This window comes from Bombina bombina, chromosome 1 (genome assembly GCF_027579735.1).
Source record: "Bombina bombina isolate aBomBom1 chromosome 1, aBomBom1.pri, whole genome shotgun sequence".
Lineage (NCBI taxonomy): Eukaryota > Metazoa > Chordata > Amphibia > Anura > Bombinatoridae > Bombina > Bombina bombina.
The window spans coordinates 68,736,391-68,762,119 of NC_069499.1; the positions used below are offsets into that span (position 1 = coordinate 68,736,391).

At 39.5% G+C, this 25,729-nt stretch overlaps 1 protein-coding gene across 3 annotated transcripts in view; it reads right to left on the reverse strand.

Annotated features, from left to right (window-relative positions):
* Positions 1–25,729, reverse strand: part of PPP2R5C (protein phosphatase 2 regulatory subunit B'gamma) — a 488,552-nt gene that overhangs the window by 41,188 nt on the left and 421,635 nt on the right. For all 3 annotated transcript variants that reach the window (XM_053697445.1, XM_053697446.1, XM_053697447.1), the window contains 2 exons: positions 2,653–2,754; positions 1,702–1,774 (listed from right to left, as the gene is read on the reverse strand). In XM_053697445.1, coding sequence (XP_053553420.1) covers positions 1,702–1,774; positions 2,653–2,754 — 175 coding nt within the window. The remainder of the gene's footprint in view (positions 1–1,701; positions 1,775–2,652; positions 2,755–25,729) is intronic.

The following is a 25,729-nucleotide window of genomic DNA, read 5'->3' on the forward strand; positions in this document are numbered from 1 at the left end:
AGTGTCTTAAAGCATTAAAAGTATTGCACACCAATTTTCAGAGCTTTAACCCTTAAAATAACGGAACCGGAGCCGTTTACAAATTTAACCCCTATACAGTCCCAGCTACAGCCTTTGCTGTGACCTAACCAAGCCCAGAGGGGAATACGATACCAAATGACGCCTTCTAGAAACTTTTCCAACTACTTTCAGGTCCTCACACATGCATCTGCATGTCTTGCTCTCAAAAACAACTGCACAGTAATGGCGCGAAAATGAGGCTCAGCCTACAACTGGGAAGGCCCTCCCTGACTGGAAAAGGTGTCTAACATAGTGCCTGACGTTAAAAAACGTTCCCCAAGATTATAAGTGTGAATTATCAGCAAACATGTATAAAATGTCCAAATAAAGCAATCGATTTAGCCCATAAAAGTGTCTACCAGTTTTATAGCCCATATTAAGCCCTTTATTCTGTTTGAGACTAAGAAAATGGCTTACCGGTCCCCATGAGGGGAAATGACAGCCTTCCAGCATTACACAGTCTTGTTAGAAATATGGCTAGTCATACCTTAAGCAGAAAAGTCTGCCAACTGTTTCCCCCAACTGAAGTTACTTCATCTCAACAGTCCTATGTGGAAACAGCAATCGATTTTAGTTACTGTCTGCTAAAATCATCTTCCTCTCACAAACAGAAATCTTCATCCTTTTCTGTTTCAGAGTAAATAGTACATACCAGCACTATTTTAAAATAACAAACTCTTGATAGTAGAATTAAAAAAACTACATTTAAACACCACAAACTCTTAACCATCTCCGTGGAGATGTTGCCTGTGCAACGGCAAAGAGAATGACTGGGGTGGGCGGAGCCTAGGAGGGACTATATGGCCAGCTTTGCTGGGACTCTTTGCCATTTCCTGTTGGGGAAGAGATATTCCCACAAGTAAGGATGACGCCGTGGACCGGACACACCAATGTTGGAGAAAAGTGGAAATACTCTAATCTGCAGGTGATCACCAATGCATGTAATGGTGATACCTTTTGATACTGGTTTAAAACCGTTGTAAATATTTGTTCCGCTTTATACCATCCAAAAAAAAAAAAAAAAAAAAAACCAGTAGAAAATAATGTTTATGTCCCAAATCTGAAATGTTTTTGGACCTTGTTTAACTGTCAATGAAGAATTATTGGTTACGTCTAGTTTCCGATCTGATACCATGGAGTGTATTTGGCCAGATTTTGGTTTGGATGATCATTTAGGTAGAGTGCCTATTTTAAAAAAACAAAATTGTGCTACTCTTTTTGTTTTTCTGTTAGGACTAAATAGTTGTGGGTTTCCCCATCCGTTTGGTATTTTGTTCAAGTTAATGCTATCAATATTATTTGATAAAAATGACTTTTTTTTTTTGAATGAGTGATTGGTGTCCATAGTAATGTCTAAACTATCAATTATTAAAATAGACTGTTTTCACAAATCCCCTTCCACCATGGTTTATGGATACAGTTCTGTTGGTGGTGTTGTATCTCCCTTTAGGGCTTAAGCGTACGTTATTGACCTTTAAAAAGAAAACAACTATGAGACACACAAGACCAACATATTTTGTCATGCAATCTTCATATATATATTTTTCTTTCAAATTAATCACTTTTATATATTAGAAAAATATATTAAACTACTAAGAAGGTCTCAGCTTTGCTGCTGTCAACAGCTGACAAAATACATACCTGGGGATTAGATTTGGCTAGATTTTCAATTTTAACCCATGCTTCTTCTCGTTCCTTCAGTTTAAGCTTTTCTCTACGAGTAATAGTACACAAGTTTAAAAGAAAGATGTCTTAAGTTAAAGTACAGGTATTTACAAAAGGATTATACCGATAGGTTATCTGACATTTCCCAGTTCTCAACGTGTTACATATTGTACAACCTAATAATTTAAATATACACACATACCTACATATCTATCTATCTATCTATCTATCTAAAACTATGGAAATTAACTGCAAAAACATACAAACTGGGTACACATCCGATGCCACTGCAAAACTCACAGCAATGGGTACTCACTAGGGCTCTCAAACTCTTGCACAGACCTCAGTAACTTAAAGGGACAGTATACACCAATTTTCATATAACAGCATGTAACAGACATTACTATAAGAAAAATATGCACAGATACGGATATAAAAGTCCAGTATAAAACCTTTAAAAAAAAGTACTTAGCAGACACTCCTCCCTCCCCTGCATACGAAGACCCATTATACAAACAGGAGCAAGCAGTGGTCTGTAGACATTAGTATACATCTAAAATGCTGGGGCTTGGTTAGGAGTCTGAAAATCAGCACAATGTTATTTAAAAATAAAGAAAACTATACATTTTTAAAAAAAACAAAAGAAAAAAACAAGATGGGCTATATAAATGAATCACCTACAAAATATTTATGCAGAGAAAAGTCTAGTGTACAATGTCCCTTTAAGTAACATTTATAAATAACAGAAAATGTTACAATATATATACATACACACACATATATATATATATATATATATTTTCACATTTAGTAGTCATCTGTAGTTAGCAGTAGTCACAATTTCTTATGAGCTGAATGAGTTAGCAAGTTACTCTTTTTTATGAAATAGTAAATATGTGGAAAGTACTGAGGCATTTAAGGACTTACTTCTGCTTCTCTGCTTTGAACTGTTGAGTGCAGTCATCAAATAATTTTTGGTTCATCTCCATAAAAAGTTTTAGGGCATTGTATATCAAACCATGTATAGTCCTATGATAAAAGGTAAAGGTATTACTGCAAAAACTAAACCAAAACAATTTGAATGATTTTCTGTTAAGTCTTAAAGGTACATGAAACCCCAAATTTTTCTTTCATTATTCAGATAGAGAATGCAATTTTAAACAACTTTCTAATTTACTTCTATTATCTAATCTGTTTCATTCTCTTGGTATAAATTGTTGAAGGAGCAGCAATGCACTACTAGTTTCTAACTGAACACATGGGTGAGCCAATCACATTCAATATATATATATGCAGCCACCAATCAACAGCTAGAACCTAGTTTCTCTGCTGCTCATGAACTTGCCTAGATAACCCTTTCAGCAAATGATAACAAGAGAAGGAAGCAAATTAAATAATTATTGGGTTTCATGTCCCTTTAATTAAGTTATCCAGTTTAAAAATACAATATTACAACAAAACAAACAAAAAACATAATTTATGTAAGAACTTACCTGATAAATTCATTTCTTTCATATTAGCAAGAGTCCATGAGCTAGTGACGTATGGGATATACATTCCTACCAGGAGGAGCAAAGTTTCCCAAACCTCAAAATGCCTATAAATACACCCCTCACCACACCCACAAATCAGTTTAACGAATAGCCAAGAAGTGGGGTGATAAGACTAAAGTGCGAAAGCATAAAAAATAAGGAATTGGAATAATTGTGCTTTATACAAAAAAATCATAACCACCTCAAAAAGGGTGGGCCTCATGGACTCTTGCTAATATGAAAGAAATGAATTTATCAGGTAAGTTCTTACATAAATTATGTTTTCTTTCATGTAATTAGAAAGAGTCCATGAGCTAGTGACGTATGGGATAATGAATACCCAAGATGTGGATCTCCAAGCAAGAGTCACTAGAGAGGGAGGGATAAAATAAAGACAGCCAATTCCACTGAAAAATAATCCACACCCCAAAACAAAGTTTAAATCTTATAATGAAAAAAACTGAAATTATAAGCAGAAGAATCAAACTGAAACAGCTGTCTGAAGTACTTTTCTACCAAAGACTGCTTCAGAAGAAGAAAACACATCAAAATGGTAGAATTTAGTAAAAGTATGCAAAGAAGACCAAGTTGCTGCTTTGCAAATCTGATCAACCGAAGCTTCATTCCTAAATGCCCAGGAAGTAGAGACTTAACTAGTCGAATGAGCTGTAATCCTTTGAGGCAGAGTTCTACCCGACTCAACATAAGCATGATGAATCAAAGACTTTAACCAAGATGCCAAAGAAATGGCAGAAGCCTTCTGACCTTTCCTAGAACCAGAAAAGATAACAAATAGACTAGAAGTCTTTCGGAAATCTTTAGTAGCTTCAACATAATATTTCAAAACTCTAACTACATCCAAAGAATGAACTTTGAAGAAGAGCTTGAAGAGCCCCCAGAACCAAATTCAAACTCCAAGGAGGAGAAATTGACTTAATGACAGGTTTTATACGAACCAAAGCCTGTACAAAACAATGAATATCAGGAAGATTAGCAATCTTTCTGTGAAAAAGAACAGAAAGAGCAGAGATTTGTCCTTTCAAGGAACTTGCAGACAAACCTTTATCCAAACCATCCTGAAGAAACTGTAAAATTCTAGGAATTCTAAAAGAATGCCAAGAAAAATGATGAGAAGAACACCAAGAAATGTAAGTCTTCCAGACTCGATAATATATCTTCCTAGATACAGATTTACGAGCCTGTAACATAGTATTAATTACGGAGTCAGAGAAACCTCTATGACTGAGAATCAAGCGTTCAATCTCCATACCTTCAAATTTAAGGATTTGAGATCCTGATGGAAAAAAGGACCTTGCGATAGAAGGTCTGGTCTTAACGGAAGAGTCCACGGTTGGCAAATAGCCAGCCGGACAAGATCTGCATACCAAAACCTGTGAGGCCATGCTGGAGCCACCAGCAGAACAAACAAACGCTCCTTTAAAATCTTGGAAATCACTCTTGGAAGAAGAGCTAGAGGCGGAAAAATATAGGCAGGATGATACTTCCAAGGAAGTGACAATGCATCCACTGCTTCCGCCTGAGGATCCTTGGATCTGGACAGATACCTGGGAAGCTTCTTGTTTAAATGAGAAGCCATCAGATCTATTTCTGGAAGTCCCCACATTTGAACAATCTGATGAAATACCTCTGAGTGAAGAGACCATTCGCCCGGATGTAATGTTTGGCGACTGAGATAATCCGCTTCCCAATTGTCTATACCTGGGATATGAACCGCAGAAATTAGACAGGAGCTGGATTCCGCCCATACAAGTATTCAAGATACTTCTTTCATAGCCAGAGGACTGTGAGTCCCTCCTTGATGATTGACATATGCCACGGTTGTGACATTGTCCGTCTGAAAACAAATGAACGACTCTCTCTTTAGAAGAGGCCACGACTGAAGAGCTCTGAAAATCGCACGGAGTTCCAAAATGTTGATTGGTAATCTCGCCTCCTGAGATTCCCAAACCCCTTGTGCTGTCAGAGACCCCCATACAGCTCCCCAACGTGTCAGACTTGCATCTGTTGAGATCACAGTCCAGGTCGGAAGAACAAAAGAAGCCCCCTGAACTAAACGATGGTGGTCTGTCCACCACGTCAGAGAGTGTCGTACAATCGGTTTTAAAGATATTAATTGAGATATCTTTGTATAATCCCTGCACCACTGGTTCAGCATAAAAAGCTGAAGAGGTCGCATGTGAAAACGAGCAAAGGGGATCGCGTCCGATGCAGCAGTCATAAGACCTAGAATTTCCATGCATAAGGCTACCGCTAGGGGAATCACTTGAACAATTAGTCAAGGAACCAACTCGTAAGGAAGCTATATTAGATCTAATACTTACAAACAGTGATACAGTTTCAGATGTGTCTGTAGGTGAGAACTTAGGATCCAGTGATCATCAATCTGTTTGGTTTAGTATTCATGTTCAGGAACTGTCCACCCAGACTAAAACAAAAGTTTTAGACTTTAGGACGGCAGATTTTTCATTAATGGGAGAATACCTAAAGAACTATTTAAAGGGGAAAACTCTTATTACAGGGGTTCAAGAACAGTGGGAATTTGTGAAAGGTGCCATTTTAGATGCAACCGCACACTGTATTAGACATGTCTGTAAAAGTAAAAGAAAGCGGAAACCAATTTGGTTTTCCAAAGAAGTAGCACATGCTGTAAAGACAAAAAAGATAGCTTATAAAAATTACAGACACACACAAGCAGATGATGATATGAAAATATGGAGACTCCAACAAAAAAAGACTAAGCAGTTAATTAGGAAGGTTAAAGCTCATGCAGAAGAGAAGATAGCACAGTCAGTAAAACATGGGGACAAAACATTCTTTAGATATATCAGTGAAAGAAGAAAAAATAAGGTAGGAATAGTAAAATTGAAATCAGTTGATGGTAGAATAATAGAAGGAGATAAGCAGATTGCAGACTGTCTCAATGATTACTTCTGTTCTGTTTTCACTAAAGATTGTGAAGATACAATGTCTACATTAAGGGATGCAACGCAAAATAGAAACAAGCTTAACAGTAATCTTTTTACAGAGGATGAGGTTTTGTTAGCATTATCAAAAATAAATGTTACAAAGGCAGTGGGTCCTGATAATATTCATCCAAGGGTTTTAAAAGAACTTCGATCAGTGCTAACTGTCCCATTAACTGATCTGTTTAATCAGTCACTATTAACAGGAGCTGTCCCAGATGATTGGAGAATAGCAAATGTAATACCCCTTCATAAAAAGGGCAGTAGAGAAGAATCTGGCAACTACAGGCCAGTTAGTTTAACTTCAGTAGTAGGGAAATTAATGGAAAGCCTCTTAAAAGAAAGAATTATGACTTACATAAAGACAAACAATTTAGAGGACCAAAATCAGCATGGTTTTACTTCAGGGAGATCATGTCAGACTAATCTAATTGACTTCTTTGATTATGTAACAAAAGTATTAGACAAGGGAGGAGCAGTTGATGTAGCATATCTAGATTTCAGCAAAGCATTTGACACCGTCCCACACAATAAACTTATTCACAAACTATATCTCCTTGGTCTAGATTCAAAAATTGTGAACTGGGTGGAATGCTGGCTTAAGGACAGAAAACAAAGTGTCTTAGTAAATGGAGTTCATTCAGCAGAGGGGGCTGTTACTAGTGGTGTTCCTCAGGGGTCAGTTCTGGGGCCTGTTTTGTTTAACATATTTATCTGCGATATCAGCAAAGGGCTACAGGGGAAAGTATGTCTCTTTGCAGATGATACAAAAATTTGCAACAGAGTGGATGTTCCAGGGGGGGGTAGACAAAATGAGAAGTGATATACAACAATTAGAGGATTGGACAAATGACTGGGGTCTAAAGTTTAACACAGCAAAGTGTAAAATAATGCATTTAGGGAAGAAAAATCCAAATGTTAATTACAGACTCAATGACACTTTACTGACTGTTACAGACGAGGAACAGGACTTGGGAATTATTATTTCAGATGATTTAAAACTTAGTAAACAATGTAGTAATGCAGCGAGTAAGGCTAGCAGAATGCTTGGATGTATTGGTAGAGGTATTTGCAGCAGAAATAGTAAGGTTCTTATGCCACTTTATAGATCATTAGTTAGGCCTCATCTTGAGTATTGTGTGCAGTTCTGGAGACCATATCTTCAGAAGGATATTAACAAACTTGAATCTGTGCAAAGGAAGGCTACCAAAATGGTACATGGTCTAAAAAATAAAACTTACCAGGATAGGCTCAATGACCTAAATATGTATAGCTTAGAGGAGAGAAGGGAAAGAGGTGATATGATAGCAACTTTCAAGTACATTAAAGGGTTTAGTAAAACTGAGGCTGTGGGTATTTTACATAAAATGGAAAATTCAAGAACAAGGGGTCATGAGCTCAAGCTAAAGGGTAGTAGATTCAGAAGTAATTTGAGGAAGCACTTCTTTACAGAAAGAGTGATTGATTTATGGAATAAACTTCCTCAAGAGGTAGTAGCAACAAACACTGTGGGGGACTTTAAAAATGCATGGGACAAGCATAGGGCTATCCTACGAACTAGATAAGTTTATACTGTTAGGTAAGGTCGGGCAGACTTGCTGGGCCTATGGCTCTTATCTGCCGTCAATATCTATGTTTCTATGTTTCTATACCGAAGGGAATGATTGAGACTGAAGGTTTCGACAAGCTGAAACCAATTTCAGACGTCTTTTGTCCGTCAGCGACAGAGTCATGGACACTGAATCTATCTGGAAACCTAAAAAGGTTACCCTTGTCTGAGGAATCAACGAACTCTTTGGTAAATTGATCCTCCAACCATGTTCTCGAAGAAACGATACAAGTCGATTCGTATGAGATTCTGCTAAATGTGAAGACTGAGCAAGTACCAAGATATCGTCCAAATAAGGAAATACCACAATACCCTGTTCTCTGATTACAGATAGAAGGGCACCGAGAACCTTTGTAAAAATCCTTGGAGCTGTTGCTAGGCCAAACGGCAGAGCCACAAACTGGTAATGCTTGTCTAGAAAAGAGAATCTCAGAAACTGATAGTGATCTGGATGAATCGGAATATGCAGATATGCATCTTGTAAATCTATTGTGGACATATAATGCCCTTGCTGAACAAAAGGCAGAATAGTCCTTATAGTTACCATTTTGAATGTTGGTATCCTTACATAACGATTCAATATTTTTAAATCCAGAACTGGTCTGAAGGATTTCTCCTTCTTTGGTACAATGAAGAGATTTGAGTAAAACCCCAGCCCCTGTTCCAAAACTGGAACTGGCACAATTACTCCAGCCAACTCTAGATCTGAAACACATTTCAGAAATGCTTGAGCCTTCACTGGATTTATTGGGACACGGGAAAGAAAAAATCTTCTTGCAGGAGGCCTTATCTTGAAGCCTATTCTGTACCCTTGTGAAACAATATTCTGAATCCAAAGATTGTGAATCGAATTGATCCAAATTTCTTTGAAAAATCGTAATCTGCCCCCTACCAGCTGGGCTGGAATAAGGGCTGCACCTTCATGTGGACTTGGGAGCTGGCTTTGGCTTTCTAAAAGGCTTGGATTTATTCCAGACTGGAGATGGTTTCCAAACTGATACCGCTCCTGTAGGGGAAGGATCAGGCTTTTGTTCCTTATTGTGACAAAAACGAAAACGATTAGCAGACCTAAATTTACCTTTAGATTTTTTATCCTGAGGTAAAAAAGTTCCTTTCCCCCCCAGTAACAGTTGAAATAATAGAATCCAACTGTGAACCAAACAATTTATTACCCTGGAAAGAAAGGGAAAGCAAAGTTGACTTAGAAGACATATCAGCATTCCAAGTTTTAAGCCATAAAGCTCTTCTAGCTAAAATAGCTAAAGACATATACCTGACATCAACCCTAATGATATCAAAGATGGCATCACAAATAAAGTTATTAGCATGTTGAAGAAGATTAACAATGCTATGAGTATTATGATCTGTTACTTGTTGTGCTAAGGCTTCCAACCAGAAAATTGAAGCTGCAGCAACATCCGCCAAAGATATAGCAGGTCTAAGAAGATTACCTGAACATAAGTAAGCTTTTCTTAGAAAGGATTCAATTTTCCTATCTAAAGGATCCTTAAAGGAAGTACTATCTGCCGTAGGAATAGTAGTACGTTTAGCAAGAGTAGAGATAGCCCCATCAACCTTAGGGATTTTGTCCCAAAACTCTAATCTGTCAGATGGCACAGGATATAATTGCTTAAACCGTTTAGAAGGAGTAAATGAATTACCCAAATTATTCCATTCCCTGGAAATTACTTCAGAAATAGCATCAGGGACGGGAAAAACTTCCGGAATAACTACAGGAGGTTTAAAAAACGTATTCAAACGTTTAGATTTAGTATCAAGAGGACCAGATTCCTCTATTTCTAATGCAATTAAGACTTCTTTAAAGGACCAGTAAACACAGCAGATTTGCATAATCAACAAATACAAGATAACAAGACAATACAATAGCATTTACTCTGAATTTCAAATTAGTAGTAGATTCTTTTTTAACACATTTTAAAGTTATGTATATTTCCACTCCCCCTGTACCATGTGATAGCAATCAGCCAATCACAAATGCATATACGTATAGTCTGAGTTCTTGCACATGCTCAGTAGGAGCTGGTGACTCAAAAAAAGTGTAAATATAAAAGACTGTGCACATTTTTTCTAATGGAAGTAAATTGGAAAGTTGTTTAAAATTACATACTGTATCTGAATCATGAACATTTAAAAAAACCTGAGTGTCCCTTTAAGTAAAGAACGAATAAATTCCATTTTAAATAAATATGAAGATTTATCAGTATCAATCTCTGAAACAGAATCCTCTGAACCAGAAAAATCATTATCAGAAACAGAATCAGAATGATGATGTTCATTTAAAAATTCATCTGAAAAATGAGAAGTTTTAAAAGACCTTTTACGTTTACTGGAAGGAGGAATAACAGACATAGCCTTCTTAATAGATTTAGAAACAAAATCTCTTATGTTAACAGGAACACCCTGAATATTAGATGTTGACGGAACAGCAACAGGTAATGGAACATTACTAAAGGAAATATTATCTGCATTAACAAGTTTGTCATGAGATTCATTACAAACAACAGCCGGAGGAACAGTTACCACAAGTTTACAACAAATGCACTTAACTTTGGTAGATCCAGCATCAGGCAGCAATTTTCCAGAAGTATCTTCTGATTCAGGGTCAATCTGAGACATCTTGCAATATGTAATAGAAAAAAAAACATATAAAGCAAAATTGATCAAATTCCTTAAATGACAGTTTCAGGAATGGGAAAAAATGCCAATGAACAAGCTTCTAGCAACCAGAAGCAAATAAACAATGAGACTTAAATAATGTGGAGACAATAATGACGCCCAAATTTTTTAGCGCCAAAAAGACGCCCACATTATTTGGCGCCTAAATGCTTTAAGCGCCAAAAATGACGCCACATCCAGTGACGCCGACATTTTTGGCGCAAAAACGTCAAAAAAATTACGCAACTTCCGGCGACAAGTATGACGCCGGAAATGAAAAAGAAAATTTTTGCGCCAAAAAAGTCTGCACCAAAAATGACGCAATAAAAAGAAGCATTTTCAGCCCCCGCGAGCCTAACAGCCCACAGGAAAAAAAGTCAAATTTTAAGGTAAGAAAAATTGATTATTCATATGCATTATCCCAAATAATGAAACTGACTGTCTGAAATAAGGAATGTTGAACATCCTGAATCAAGGCAAATAAATGTTTAAACACATATATTTAGAACTTTATATAAAAGTGCCCAACCATAGCTTAGAGTGTCACAAAAATAAGACTTACTTACCCCAGGACACTCATGTACATGTAGTAGAAAGCCAAACCAGTACTGAAACGAGAATCAGTAGAGGTAATGGTATATATAAGAGTATATAGTCGATCTGAAAAGGGAGGTAAGAGATGAATCTCTACGACCGATAACAGAGAACCTATGAAATAGACCCCATAGAAGGAGATCATTGAATTCAAATAGGCAATACTCTCTTCACATCCCTCTGACATTCACTGCACTCTGAGAGGAAAACCGGGCTCCAGCCTGCTGCGAAGCGCATATCAACGTAGAATCTAGCACAAACTTACTTCACCACCTCCATGGGAGGCAAAGTTTGTAAAACTGATTTGTGGGTGTGGTGAGGGGTGTATTTATAGGCATTTTGAGGTTTGGGAAACTTTGCCCCTCCTGGTAGGAATGTATATCCCATACGTCACTAGCTCATGGACTCTTGCTAATTACATGAAAGAAAATAAAAATGAACACACATCCATAAAAGAATAAAAAAAATATTACATGCATTTAAGCACTTCTTTATGTGTGTTCATTACTATGGCAGCACTGATTTCACACATAATTTTATATGAAAGAAATGGCCCACGACTCAAATGAATTTGACACCCCAGCACTAAATAATAAAAGCAGACGTAAACTAACAATAAATCATATTTGGTAATATTTGGAACTGGTTGGTATATATTATTGTGACTTCTTGTAGTTGAAATTGATTCATCAAAAGTATAAAACAGCATTTCTCTCATGTGCTATTTTCTTAGCTGGTGGGGTAATACTAAATCTACTAATCTGAAGACATGGATGGAGGCCATCGATCATTCCCACCCCAAAAAAAGAAAATCCAAAAGTGAATATGGAATATATAAGCAAGAAAGACCAGGTATTTGATTTGCATAATGTAACAGAAGAATCATTAAACCTAATGAATGGTGAAACTATGAACTCATTCATAACCCATAAGGACTGCAGAATAAATTACAATGGCCAGAGCGCATTTGGAAGCCTTATGCCTTCCTGAAAATGAATAAATAATAGATTATAACATAATAGCTTCACCACAAGTCAGAAAATATTTCTTGTCATTCTTAAGATTTGGAATTGGTAGAATGTCTGAACAGAATTTAAGAATGTATATATAACTGGCTATATCTTGAAGACACATGCAAGTTGTCCTTAAAATTGGTGGTGGAGAAGGGACTGGTTTTGTGTCCCTTTAAAGATCAAAATCACCAAAGACGACTAACACACTGGTAAGAATTAAAAAAAAAAAAAAAAGCAAAAGAATGGAGAGCACCCTTCCACTGAAATAAAAAGTACAGAAAAACTTTTCAGTAAATGAATAGCCAAGTCCATTTCAAAGTAGGGAAGGAGCCAGTGACTCCATATACTCCATAATCACTGTGATACAAACCGTTTTTTGTTGTAGCATGAGTGTTTTACCGTTGATGCTTCTTTGCTTTATCACTAGGAAGCAGGTGGAGCAACCAGTATACAGTATTTACACATACTTCTCAGCTAGGTTGTAGTATGGTTTCCTATTGTCTTGCTTTTGTTGCACCTGGAGGATTGATGAATTCTTTCTGATTCTGGTGCAATATTTAAAACTGTCCAATTCTGGTGCAATGTTTAAGTTGGTTACTTTTCAAAGTAAAGAGACAGTTCTATATCAAATGGAGCTGAGGAAACTGATCCCAAGTCTTTAATTCTCAAATTTCAATATCTGTAATAATTTAGGTATAGACCTCCACCCACACAGGCAACTACAGATTAATAGATCTGCTAGGTTGCCGAATACACTGAGGGTCATCCTAATTTGATAGGACAAAGGGATCCCTGCAGAGTATTATGGCCCAGTTGCAAAAGGTATCATTTGGTAACTATCAAAAAGAATCACCCCCAGAACGGTCACCATTAATCTGAAACCATGAAACTATTAGATACAAATAACAGATAATAATAATAAAACAGTTTAAGAAAAATAAAACAGCTCTGTAATATTAATTATTTTGATGGCTTCTGGAAAAAAAATATAATATATATATATATATATATATATATATATACACACACACACATACCTACATACACATATATACAGGGAGTGCAGAATTATTAGGCAAGTTGTATTTTTGAGGATTAATTTTATTATTGAACAACAACCATGTTCTCAATGAACCCAAAAAACTCATTATCAAAGCTGAATAGTTTTGGAAGTAGTTTTTAGTTTGTTTTTAGTTATAGCTATTTTAGGGGGATATCTGTGTGTGCAGGTGACTATTACTGTGCATAATTATTAGGCAACTTAACAAAAAACAAATATATACCCATTTCAATTATTTATTTTTACCAGTGAAACCAATATAACATCTCAACATTCACAAATATACATTTCTGACATTCAAAAACAAAACAAAAACAAATCAGTGACCAATATAGCCACCTTTCTTTTCAAGGACACTCAAAAGCCTGCCATCCATGGATTCTGTCAGTGTTTTGATCTGTTCACCATCAACATTGCGTGCAGCAGCAACCACAGCCTCCCAGACACTGTTCAGAGAGGTGTACTGTTTTCCCTCCTTGTAAATCTCACATTTGATGATGGACCACAGGTTCTCAATAGGGTTCAGATCAGGTGAACAAGGAGGCCATGTCATTAGATTTTCTTCTTTTATACCCTTTCTTGCCAGCCATGCTGTGGAGTACTTGGACACGTGTGATGGAGCATTGTCCTGCATGAAAATCATGTTTTTCTTGAAGGATGCAGACTTCTTCCTGTACCACTGCTTGAAGAAGGTGTCTTCCAGAAACTGGCAGTAGGACTGGGAGTTGAGCTTGACTCCATCCTCAACCCGAAAAGGCCCCACAAGCTCATCTTTGATGATACCAGCCCAAACCAGTACTCCACCTCCACCTTGCTGGCGTCTGAGTCGGACTGGAGCTCTCTGCCCTTTACCAATCCAGCCACGGGCCCATCCATCTGGCCCATCAAGACTCACTCTCATTTCATCAGTCCATAAAACCTTAGAAAAATCAGTCTTGAGATATTTCTTGGCCCAGTCTTGACGTTTCAGCTTGTGTGTCTTGTTCAGTGGTGGTCGTCTTTCAGCCTTTCTTACCTTGGCCATGTCTCTGAGTATTGCACACCTTGTGCTTTTGGGCACTCCAGTGATGTTGCAGCTCTGAAATATGGCCAAACTGGTGGCAAGTGGCATCTTGGCAGCTGCATGCTTGACTTTTCTCAGTTCATGGGCAGTTATTTTGCGCCTTGGTTTTTCCACACGCTTCTTGCGACCCTGTTGACTATTTTGAATGAAACGCTTGATTGTTCGATGATCACGCTTCAGAAGCTTTGCAATTTTAAGAGTGCTGCATCCCTCTGCAAGATATCTCACTATTTTTGACTTTTCTGAGCCTGTCAAGTCCTTCTTTTGACCCATTTAGCCAAAGGAAAGGAAGTTGCCTAATAATTATGCACACCTGATATAGGGTGTTGATGTCATTAGACCACACCCCTTCTCATTACAGAGATGCACATCACCTAATATGCTTAATTGGTAGTAGGCTTTCGAGCCTATACAGCTTGGAGTAAGACAACATGCATAAAGAGGATGATGTGGTCAAAATACTCATTTGCCTAATAATTCTGCACTCCCTGTACACAAACCACACTATCATCCCTTTAACATTTCTGAATGTCTGGACAAGCTTGCACATTTATTTGTCATAGAAACATGCAACAAATTTATTTGCTAAATATAGCTCCAAAGAGCCTGAACCACCACAAGAATGTGTGGCAGGATATCGGCTCCAATGATACCATAATTAGGATACTGTCTTGAGGAAAAGTTAACTAAATCACCCCTGGATCTAATCTTTTGCTAAAGATCTCTCTATTTAAAGTCTAAAAAGAGGTTTATTTAACTGACAATTTTGTAAACCCAAATAAATGGTAATATGTAAGGGAGCATTAGGTTAGAATAACTAACTGGAAGCCCATGGGTTGGATGCCGCCTCCTGTACTCTATTATTTGGCCCCAGAGAAATAACTGGACTGAGAATGTGTCACAGTTCTTATGGCCTACCTAATTCTGATAGGTGTGGTGGGCAAAGAAGGTGCCCAAAACTCAAGAGAATGCTCTGGAGGGGAAAACAGCAGATAGAGGGTACCCTGCAACCTTACTTAAATCTGTTTCTGTGCCACTAGTAATCATAAAGAAAACAAATTATGCTTACCTGATAATTTCCTTTTCTTCTGATGGAAAGAGTCCACAGCTGCATTCATTACTTTTGGGAAATAAGAACTTGGCCACCAGGAGGAGGCAAAAACAACCCAGCCAAAGGCTTAAATACTCATTCCCACTCCCCTCATCCCCCAGTCATTCTGCCGAGGAACAAGGAACAGAAGAAGAAATATCAAGGTGAAAGGTGACAGAATACAAGGACGCCCCACATAAAATTACGGGTGGGGAGCTGTGGACTCTTTCCATCAGAAGAAAAGGAAATCATCAGCATTTTTAACATAGGACTAACATGTCCAAAACAACTTCCAAAGAAGTAAAGAGTATCAATCCCAGAAGGTTCCCGAAGGAAACAAAAACAAATAAAAGACATCCCATCGGATATAAATAAAATATAAGGCAACACGGAGGTTAACGCCCAAAAAGGCACAGGCCTACCCGCAGGACCAGCCAAACGGAGATTACTTCATCCCCACATGTCTAATGAGGTGCACCATTCGAAGAATCAGACTGAAAATCCCCATATCTGGTAACGATAGGGTCATTCAATAACTGAAAAACATGTCTGAGCAACACGCAAAAGCACACAATCCGGTAACGAAAGGCACAACACTCAGGGACAGATACACCCGTAGAGAACTGTAGAGGCTCTCCTCAAGGCGGAAGGCCCGGGACAATAGGGCATAAGCACATTCTCAAAGAAACGTCTGGACTCTGCAGACAAACAATCGCCAACATTATGTGGAAGCGAAAATGTGCTGCAACCTCCGGGGGGGGGGGAAAAACGTCACCCCGCATGGAAGAACCATAAATTGGGTAACCTGCATGTGTAGAAGAATGATTTGGTAGGGAACTCGCCTCTCGGAGGACACGACCCCCAGAGGCGGATGGCTCAGCAGTCCCTCGATTCCCCGAGCCCGAGGAACCATGCGCTCTGAAATGGCATACGGAACAAAACTGGTTTGACAGGTGTCAACGAGGCCCCTCTGGATTCATCACCGGACACAGAATCTAAAATCAAAATAGTCTCAGTATCAGAATCCTCCGTAACTGAATCTGAAATTAACACAGTCTCAGCATCAGAATCCTCCATAACTGGATAGAGGACATTTAAATATGGACTAAAGTAAACAAAAACGACACCTGACACCCTCAATGGCTGGGACACTCACCACCTCCTATGACCAGACTCCTGCGGACTAGAATAATTTCCTTCGCCACGCGGTCGGGAATGCGGAAATGGAAAAATGGAACGTAGCCACGCCCGAACACAAGGTGAACAGTACAGTCCAAAAAAAGTGCGCCCAACCAAAAGGCTGCATCATTTCCAAAGGCCTCAATGTTCCAACCACGAGCCCAATAAACATCACACATAATCAGGTTGAATCACATAACAAACATGATTATAACCTTAACTGTTTAATAACCCCTCTCAGGAGATATTAACCCTCTATTCCAAGATACTAAAAGAGACTCACTGAGACCTTTATGTATAAGTTAGACCCGTAAGGTGGTAGCCTCTCGGGAAACATTTACATTACAATACATTGACGAATAAAGTAAAATGAAACAATCTTACAGGAATCTACGCCGTGGAACAGGAACGCGGCCCTTCAAATGTGACGGATAGTAGCATCGCCTTCGCCATGGACTTGAGAGAAGAAAGCAGGCAGCGAAGCAAAGTTAGATAACGCTGATTGCTTGAGGAGCTGTTAATATGAGTCAGGATGGTTTCGCAGAAAGAAACTCCATGCATCTCCGGACTCTAACTTTCATCCAAGCCTTCACTGAGAGACTGACAGGACTACTTAAAACTCATGTCCCATGCCGAAGAGTACTACCCTCAATAAGAGACAAAAACAAAAATTAAAAATTCTGACACTTCTCTGCCATCCTCCTGGGACGAAAGGCAAAGAATTACTGGGGGATGAGGGAAGTTGGAGTTGTATTTAAGCCTTTGGCTGGGTTATCTTTGCCTCCTCATCATGGAGCGGGCACACAGAGCACTGAGACTCAAACCCCCGCCTAAAGATCCACCCAGAGATATCATAGTAAAGTTCTTAAACTTTAAAGATAAAGAAGAACTTCTCAGAAGTACTAAAGCCAAGCACCTGGGTTTATCATGCTGGTGAGGAGATCCAATTGTTCTCAGTCATTTCGCCAGTCACACTTCAAAAAAGAAGAGAACTCGGACATATAACTACAAAACAGAGCAAATAAAATACAATATCGATGGGGTTTTCTGGTGTCACTGATAGCAACGAATAATAAAAAGACTGCCGTATAACGGCCAGGATATGATCTACAGATGTTCTACTCAGAACGGTCATTGGAAAAGTTGAGGGATCCCCCCCACAAATAACTGGGACAAAGAATCTTCTGGAGCGCATGAACCAACTGAATTAGAGTCTAGAGGAAGAGAGTCCTGATGGGGCCGCAGGTTCTCTACAAGGACAGTTGCTTATTTGATTATAAAGCCACGACTTGATATGGTATCCTTTTCTGAACTGTTTGTCCTCCTTAAGGCTGGCGATCTATGGGAATTATAAAATGGTTGCTAAATTCACATATCTATATTTGTTATGCCAACTTGTTATTTGAGTTAGGTAGTTGCACCTGTTTTATTATCCCATATGCTAAAGGGTTACCTCTGATGAGCGCTAACTTAAATAAGATAAAAATAAAAAAATAGCATATAACAGGTACCCTAGAAAGTTTACCTAAGCACTATTGCCTACACAACCTTAAAGTTATGTTAAAGGGACATTGAACACAATTTTTTTCTTTCGTGATTCAGGTAGAGCATGCAATTTTAAGCAAATTTCTAATTTACTCCTATTATCACATTTTCATTCTCTTGGTATGTTTATTTGAACAGCAAGAATGTAAAGCTTAGATGCCGGCCCATTTTTGGTGAACAACCGTGGTTGTCCTTGCTGATTGGACAGCACCAATAAACAAGTGCTGTCCATGGTACTGAACCAAAAATGTGCTGGCTCCTTAGCTTAAATGCATTTTTCAAATAAAGATAGCAAGAGAACGAAGAAAAATGATAATAGAAGTAAATTAGAAAGTTGCTTAAAATTGCATGCTCTATCTGAATAATGGAGGAAAAAAATTGGGTTCAGTATCCCTTTAAAAGTAGGATAAAGAAAATAGCATTGTTCCAATTGTTCCTTGTCCCCCCCCCCCACCATCCATAACTTATCCCCACCACATACCTCCCCTATCCTCAGCCCTTAATCTTCCCCTCCCCTCTTATTCACTTTATTGCCATATGCACTTCATACCCTGGACGACCGGCCTAGTCTTCTAGGAGGAGGTTTAGTTTTCACAGAGTTGTATTAGCCTAAGGGGTTACTACCCCAGTAGGTACCAGTTAAGTTGTTACACATACTTTCCTATTAGGGACACTGCCTTAGAAGGTTTTGTCTGCAGGAAAACTTATTCAATATTTGGATTTTTGATCATTGTGTTATTCATCTGAAGCAGACCATTGTGCACCAGAACTAATCTAACCTTTGCTCTTCCTCTTTAATCCCCCTTCTTCTTTCCCTTTAACCCCCCCTTTTTTTCAGAATGGCTCAACACAAAAGTAGGTGGGGATCCCATAACCTTACATTTACTACCATCAATGCCAAGGGCCTCAACAACCTAGATAAGAGATCCATTGCTATCAAAAACTTAAAAAATTCACATAATTCACACCGCATACCCAACAGCATACTTCTCTTCAGGACCCACAAAGAAATGCGGTGTAGGCAAATTGATTCACCACACTGTACCGCTTAACCCCTTAAGGACAAGGCCATTTTTCAATTTCTTTCCCTTAAGGACCAGGGCTATTTTTACATTTCTGCAGTGTTTGTGTTTAGCTGTAATTTTCCTCTTACTCATTTACTGTACCCACACATATTATATACCGTTTTTCTCACCACTAAATGGACTTTCTAAAGATACCATTATTTTCATCATATCTTATAATTTACTATTAAAAATATTATAAAATATGAGGAAAAAATGAAAAAACAGAATTTATGTTTACCTGATAAATTACTTTCTCCAACGGTGTGTCTGGTCCACGGCGTCATCCTTACTTGTGGGATATTCTCTTCCCCAACAGGAAATGGCAAAGAGCCCAGCAAAGCTGGTCACATGATCCCTCCTAGGCTCCGCCTTCCCCAGTCATTCGACCGACGTAAAGGAGGAATATTTGCATAGGAGAAATCATATGATACCGTGGTGACTGTAGTTAAAGAAAATAAATTATCGGACCTGATTAAAAAACCAGGGCGGGCCGTGGACCGGACACACCGTTGGAGAAAGTAATTTATCAGGTAAACATAAATTCTGTTTTCTCCAACATAGGTGTGTCCGGTCCACGGCGTCATCCTTACTTGTGGGAACCAATACCAAAGCTTTAGGACACGGATGAAGGGAGGGAGCGAATCAGGTCACCTAGATGGAAGGCACCACGGCTTGCAAAACCTTTCTCCCAAAAATAGCCTCAGAAGAAGCAAAAGTATCAAATTTGTAAAATTTAGTAAAAGTGTGCAGTGAAGACCAAGTCGCTGCCTTACATATCTGATCAACAGAAGCCTCGTTCTTGAAGGCCCATGTGGAAGCCACAGCCCTAGTGGAATGAGCTGTGATTCTGTCAGGAGGCTGCCGTCCGGCAGTCTCGTAAGCCAATCTGATGATGCTTTTAAGCCAAAAAGAGAGAGAGGTAGAAGTTGCTTTTTGACTTCTCCTTTTACCAGAATAAACAACAAACAAGGAAGATGTTTGTCTAAAATCCTTTGTAGCATCTAAATAGAATTTTAGAGCACGAACTACATCCAAATTGTGCAACAAACGTTCCTTCTTTGAAACTGGATTCGGACACAAAGAAGGCACGACTATCTCCTGGTTAATGTTCTTGTTAGAAACAATTTTCGGAAGAAAACCAGGTTTAGTACGCAAAACCACCTTATCTGCATGGAACACCAGATAAGGAGGAGAACACTGCAGAGCAGATAATTCTGAAACTCTTCTAGCAGAAGAAATTGCAACCAAAAACAAAACTTTCCAAGATAATAACTTAATATCAACGGAATGTAAGGGTTCAAACGGAACCCCCTGAAGAACTGAAAGAACTAAATTGAGACTCCAAGGAGGAGTCAAAGGTTTGTAAACAGGCTTGATTCTAACCAGAGCCTGAACAAAGGCTTGAACATCTGGCACAGCTGCCAGCTTTTTGTGAAGTAACACAGACAAGGCAGAAATCTGTCCCTTCAAAGAACTTGCAGATAATCCTTTCTCCAAACCTTCTTGAAGAAAGGATAGAATCTTAGGAATTTTTATCTTGTCCCAAGGGAATCCTTTAGATTCACACCAACAGATATATTTTTTCCATATTTTGTGGTAGATTTTTCTAGTTACAGGCTTTCTGGCCTGAACAAGAGTATCAATGACAGAATCTGAGAATCCTCGCTTTGATAAGATCAAGCGTTCAATCTCCAAGCAGTCAGTTGGAGTGAGACCAGATTCGGATGTTCGAACGGACCTTGAACAAGAAGGTCTCGTCTCAAAGGTAGCTTCCATGGTGGAGCCGATGACATATTCACCAGGTCTGCATACCAAGTCCTGCGTGGCCACGCAGGAGCTATCAAGATCACCGATGCCCTCTCCTGATTGATCCTGGCTACCAGCCTGGGGATGAGAGGAAACGGCGGGAATACATAAGCTAGTTTGAAGGTCCAAGGTGCTACTAGTGCATCTACTAGAGTCGCCTTGGGATCCCTGGATCTGGACCCGTAGCAAGGAACCTTGAAGTTCTGACGAGAGGCCATCAGATCCATGTCTGGAATGCCCCACAATTGAGTAATTTGGGCAAAGATTTCCGGATGGAGTTCCCACTCCCCCGGATGAAATGTCTGACGACTCAGAAAATCCGCTTCCCAATTTTCCACTCCCGGGATGTGGATTGCAGACAAGTGGCAGGAGTGAGTCTCCGCCCATTGAATGATTTTGGTCACTTCTTCCATCGCCAGGGAACTCCTTGTTCCCCCCTGATGGTTGATGTACGCAACAGTCGTCATGTTGTCTGATTGAAACCTTATGAACTTGGTCTTTGCTAGCTGAGGCCAAGCCTTGAGAGCATTGAATATCGCTCTCAGTTCCAGAATGTTTATCGGGAGAAGAGATTCTTCCCGAGACCAAAGACCCTGAAGCTTTCAGGGGTCCCCAGACCGCGCCCCAGCCCACCAGACTGGCGTCTGTCGTGACAATGACCCACTCTGGTCTGCGGAAGCTCATCCCCTGTGACAGGTTGTCCAGGGACAGCCACCAACGGAGTGAATCTCTGGTCCTCTGATCTACTTGTATCGTCGGAGACAAGTCTGTATAGTCCCCATTCCACTGACTGAGCATGCACAGTTGTAATGGTCTTAGATGAATTCGCGCAAAAGGAACTATGTCCATTGCCGCTACCATCAAACCTATTACTTCCATGCACTGCGCTATGGAAGGAAGAGGAACAGAATGAAGTATTTGACAAGAGTTTAGAAGTTTTGATTTTCTGGCCTCTGTCAGAAAAATCCTCATCTCTAAGGAGTCTATTATTGTTCCCAAGAAGGGAACCCTTGTTGACGGAGATAGAGAACTTTTTTCTACGTTCACTTTCCACCCGTGAGATCTGAGAAAGGCCAGGACAATGTCCGTGTGAGCCTTTGCTTGTGGAAGGGACGACGCTTGAATCAGTATGTCGTCCAAGTAAGGTACTACTGCAATGCCCCTTGGTCTTAGCACCGCTAGAAGGGACCCTAGTACCTTTGTGAAAATTCTTGGAGCAGTGGCTAATCCGAACGGAAGTGCCACAAACTGGTAATGCTTGTCCAGAAATGCGAACCTTAGGAACCGATGATGTTCCTTGTGGATAGGAATATGTAGATACGCATCCTTTAAATCCACCGTGGTCATGAATTGACCTTCCTGGATGGAAGGAAGAATTGTTCGAATGGTTTCCATTTTGAACGATGGAACATTGAGAAACTTGTTTAGGATCTTGAGATCTAAGATTGGTCTGAATGTTCCCTCTTTTTTGGGAACTACGAACAGATTGGAGTAGAACCCCATCCCTTGTTCTCCTAATGGAACAGGATGAATCACTCCCATTTTTAACAGGTCTTCTACACAATGTAAGAATGCCTGTTTTTTTATGTGGTCTGAAGACAATTGAGACCTGTGGAACCTCCCCCTTGGGGGAAGCCCCTTGAATTCCAGAAGATAACCTTGGGAGACTATTTCTAGCGCCCAAGGATCCAGAACATCTCTTGCCCAAGCCTGAGCGAAGAGAGAGAGTCTGCCCCCCACCAGATCCGGTCCCGGATCGGGGGCCAACATCTCATGCTGTCTTGGTAGCAGTGGCAGGTTTCTTGGCCTGCTTACCTTTGTTCCAGCCTTGCATTGGCCTCCAGGCTGGCTTGGCTTGAGAAGTATTACCCTCTTGCTTAGAGGACGTAGCACTTGGGGCTGGTCCGTTTCTGCGAAAGGGACGAAAATTAGGTTTATTTTTGGCCTTGAAAGACCTATCCTGAGGAAGGGCGTGGCCCTTGCCCCCAGTGATATCAGAAATAATCTCTTTCAAGTCAGGGCCAAACAGCGTTTTCCCCTTGAAAGGAATGTTAAGTAGTTTGTTCTTGGAAGACGCATCCGCTGACCAAGATTTTAGCCAAAGCGCTCTGCGCGCCACAATAGCAAACCCAGAATTTTTCGCCGCTAATCTAGCCAATTGCAAAGTGGCGTCTAGGGTGAAAGAGTTAGCCAATTTGAGAGCATGAATTCTGTCCAAAATCTCCTCATAAGAAGAATCTTTATTGAGCGCCTTTTCTAGTTCATCGAACCAGAAACACGCTGCTGTAGTGACAGGAACAATGCATGAAATTGGTTGTAGAAGGTAACCTTGCTGAACAAACATCTTTTTAAGCAAACCCTCTAATTTTTTATCCATAGGATCTTTGAAAGCACAACTATCTTCTATGGGTATAGTGGTGCGTTTGTTTAGAGTAGAAACCGCCCCCTCGACCTTGGGGACTGTCTGCCATAAGTCCTTTCTGGGGTCGACCATAGGAAACAATTTCTTAAATATAGGGGGAGGGACGAAAGGTATGCCGGGCCTTTCCCATTCTTTATTTACAATGTCCGCCACCCGCTTGGGTATAGGAAAAGCTTCGGGGGGCCCCGGGACCTCTAGGAACTTGTCCATTTTACATAATTTCTCTGGAATGACCAAATTCTCACAATCATCCAGAGTAGATAACACCTCCTTAAGCAGGGCGCGGAGATGTTCCAATTTAAATTTAAATGTAATCACATCAGGTTCAGCTTGTTGAGAAATTTTCCCTGAATCTGAAATTTCTCCCTCAGACAAAACCTCCCTGGCCCCCTCAGACTGGTGTAGGGGCACTTCAGAACCAATATCATCAGCGTCCTCATGCTCTTCAGTATTTTCTAAAACAGAGCAGTCGCGCTTTCGCTGATAAGTGGGCATTTTGGCTAAAATGTTTTTGATAGAATTATCCATTACAGCCGTTAATTGTTGCATAGTAAGGAGTATTGGCGCACTAGATGTACTAGGGGCCTCCTGAGTGGGCAAGACTGGAGTAGACGAAGGAGGGGATGATGCAGTACCATGCTTACTCCCCTCACTTGAGGAATCATCTTGGGCATCATTTTCTCTAAATTTTGTGTCACATAAATCACATCTATTTAAATGAGAAGGAACCTTGGCTTCCCCACATACAGAACACAGTCTATCTGGTAGTTCAGACATGTTAAACAGGCATAAACTTGATAACAAAGTACAAAAAAACGTTTTAAAATAAAACCGTTACTGTCACTTTAAATTTTAAACTGAACACACTTTATTACTGCAAATGTGAAAAAGTATGAAGGAATTGTTCAAAATTCACCAAAATTTCACCACAGTGTCTTAAAGCCTTAAAAGTATTGCACACCAAATTTGAAAGCTTTAACCCTTAAAATAACGGAACCGGAGCCGTTTTTATATTTAACCCCTTTACAGTCCCTGGTATCTGCTTTGCTGAGACCCAACCAAGCCCAAAGGGGAATACGATACCAAATGACGCCTTCAGAAAGTCTTTTCTATGTATCAGAGCTCCTCACACATGCATCTGCATGTCATGCTTCCCAAAAACAAGTGCGCAATAGAGGCGCGAAAATGAGGCTCTGCCTATGATTAGGGAAAGCCCCTAGAGAGTAAGGTGTCCAATACAGTGCCTGCCGGTTATTTTACATAATTCCCAAGAATAAAATAATTCCTCAAGGCTATGAAGTATAAATATGCTTATATATCAAACGTTTTAGCCCAGATAATGTCTACAGTCTTAAAAGCCCTTGTGAAGCCCTTTTTTTCTTTATGTAATAAAAATGGCTTACCGGATCCCATAGGGAAAATGACAGCTTCCAGCATTACATCGTCTTGTTAGAAATGTGTCATACCTCAAGCAGCAAAAGTCTGCTCACTGTTTCCCCCAACTGAAGTTAATTCCTCTCAACAGTCCTGTGTGGAAACAGCCATCGATTTTAGTAACGGTTGCTAAAATCATTTTCCTCTTACAAACAGAAATCTTCATCTCTTTTCTGTTTCAGAGTAAATAGTACATACCAGCACTATTTTAAAATAACAAACTCTTGATTGAATAATAAAAACTACAGTTAAACACCAAAAAACTCTAAGCCATCTCCGTAGAGATGTTGCCTGTAAAACGGCAAAGAGAATGACTGGGGAAGGCGGAGCCTAGGAGGGATCATGTGACCAGCTTTGCTGGGCTCTTTGCCATTTCCTGTTGGGGAAGAGAATATCCCACAAGTAAGGATGACGCCGTGGACCGGACACACCTATGTTGGAGAAAAAAACACACTTTTCTAACTTTGACCCCCAAAATATGTTACACATTTACAACCACCAAAAAACAACCATGCTAAATAGTTTCTAAAATTTGTCCTGAGTTTAGAAATACCCAATGTTAACATGTTCTTTGCTTTATTTGCAAGTTATAGGGCAATAAATACAAGTAGCACTTTGCTATTTCAAAACCACTTTTTTTCAAAATGAGCGCTAGTTACATTGGAACCCTGATATCTGTCAGGAATACCTAAATATCCCTTGACATGTATATATTTTTTTTTAGAAGACATCCCAAAGTATTGATCTAGGCCCATTTTGGTATATTTCATGCCACCATTTCACCGCCAAATGCGATCAAATAATTTTTTTTTTTCACTTTTTCACAAACTTTAGGTTTCTCACAGAAATTATTTACAAACAACTTGTGCAATTATGGCATAAATGGTTGTAAGTGCTTCTCTGGGATCCCCTTTGTTCAGAAATAGCAGA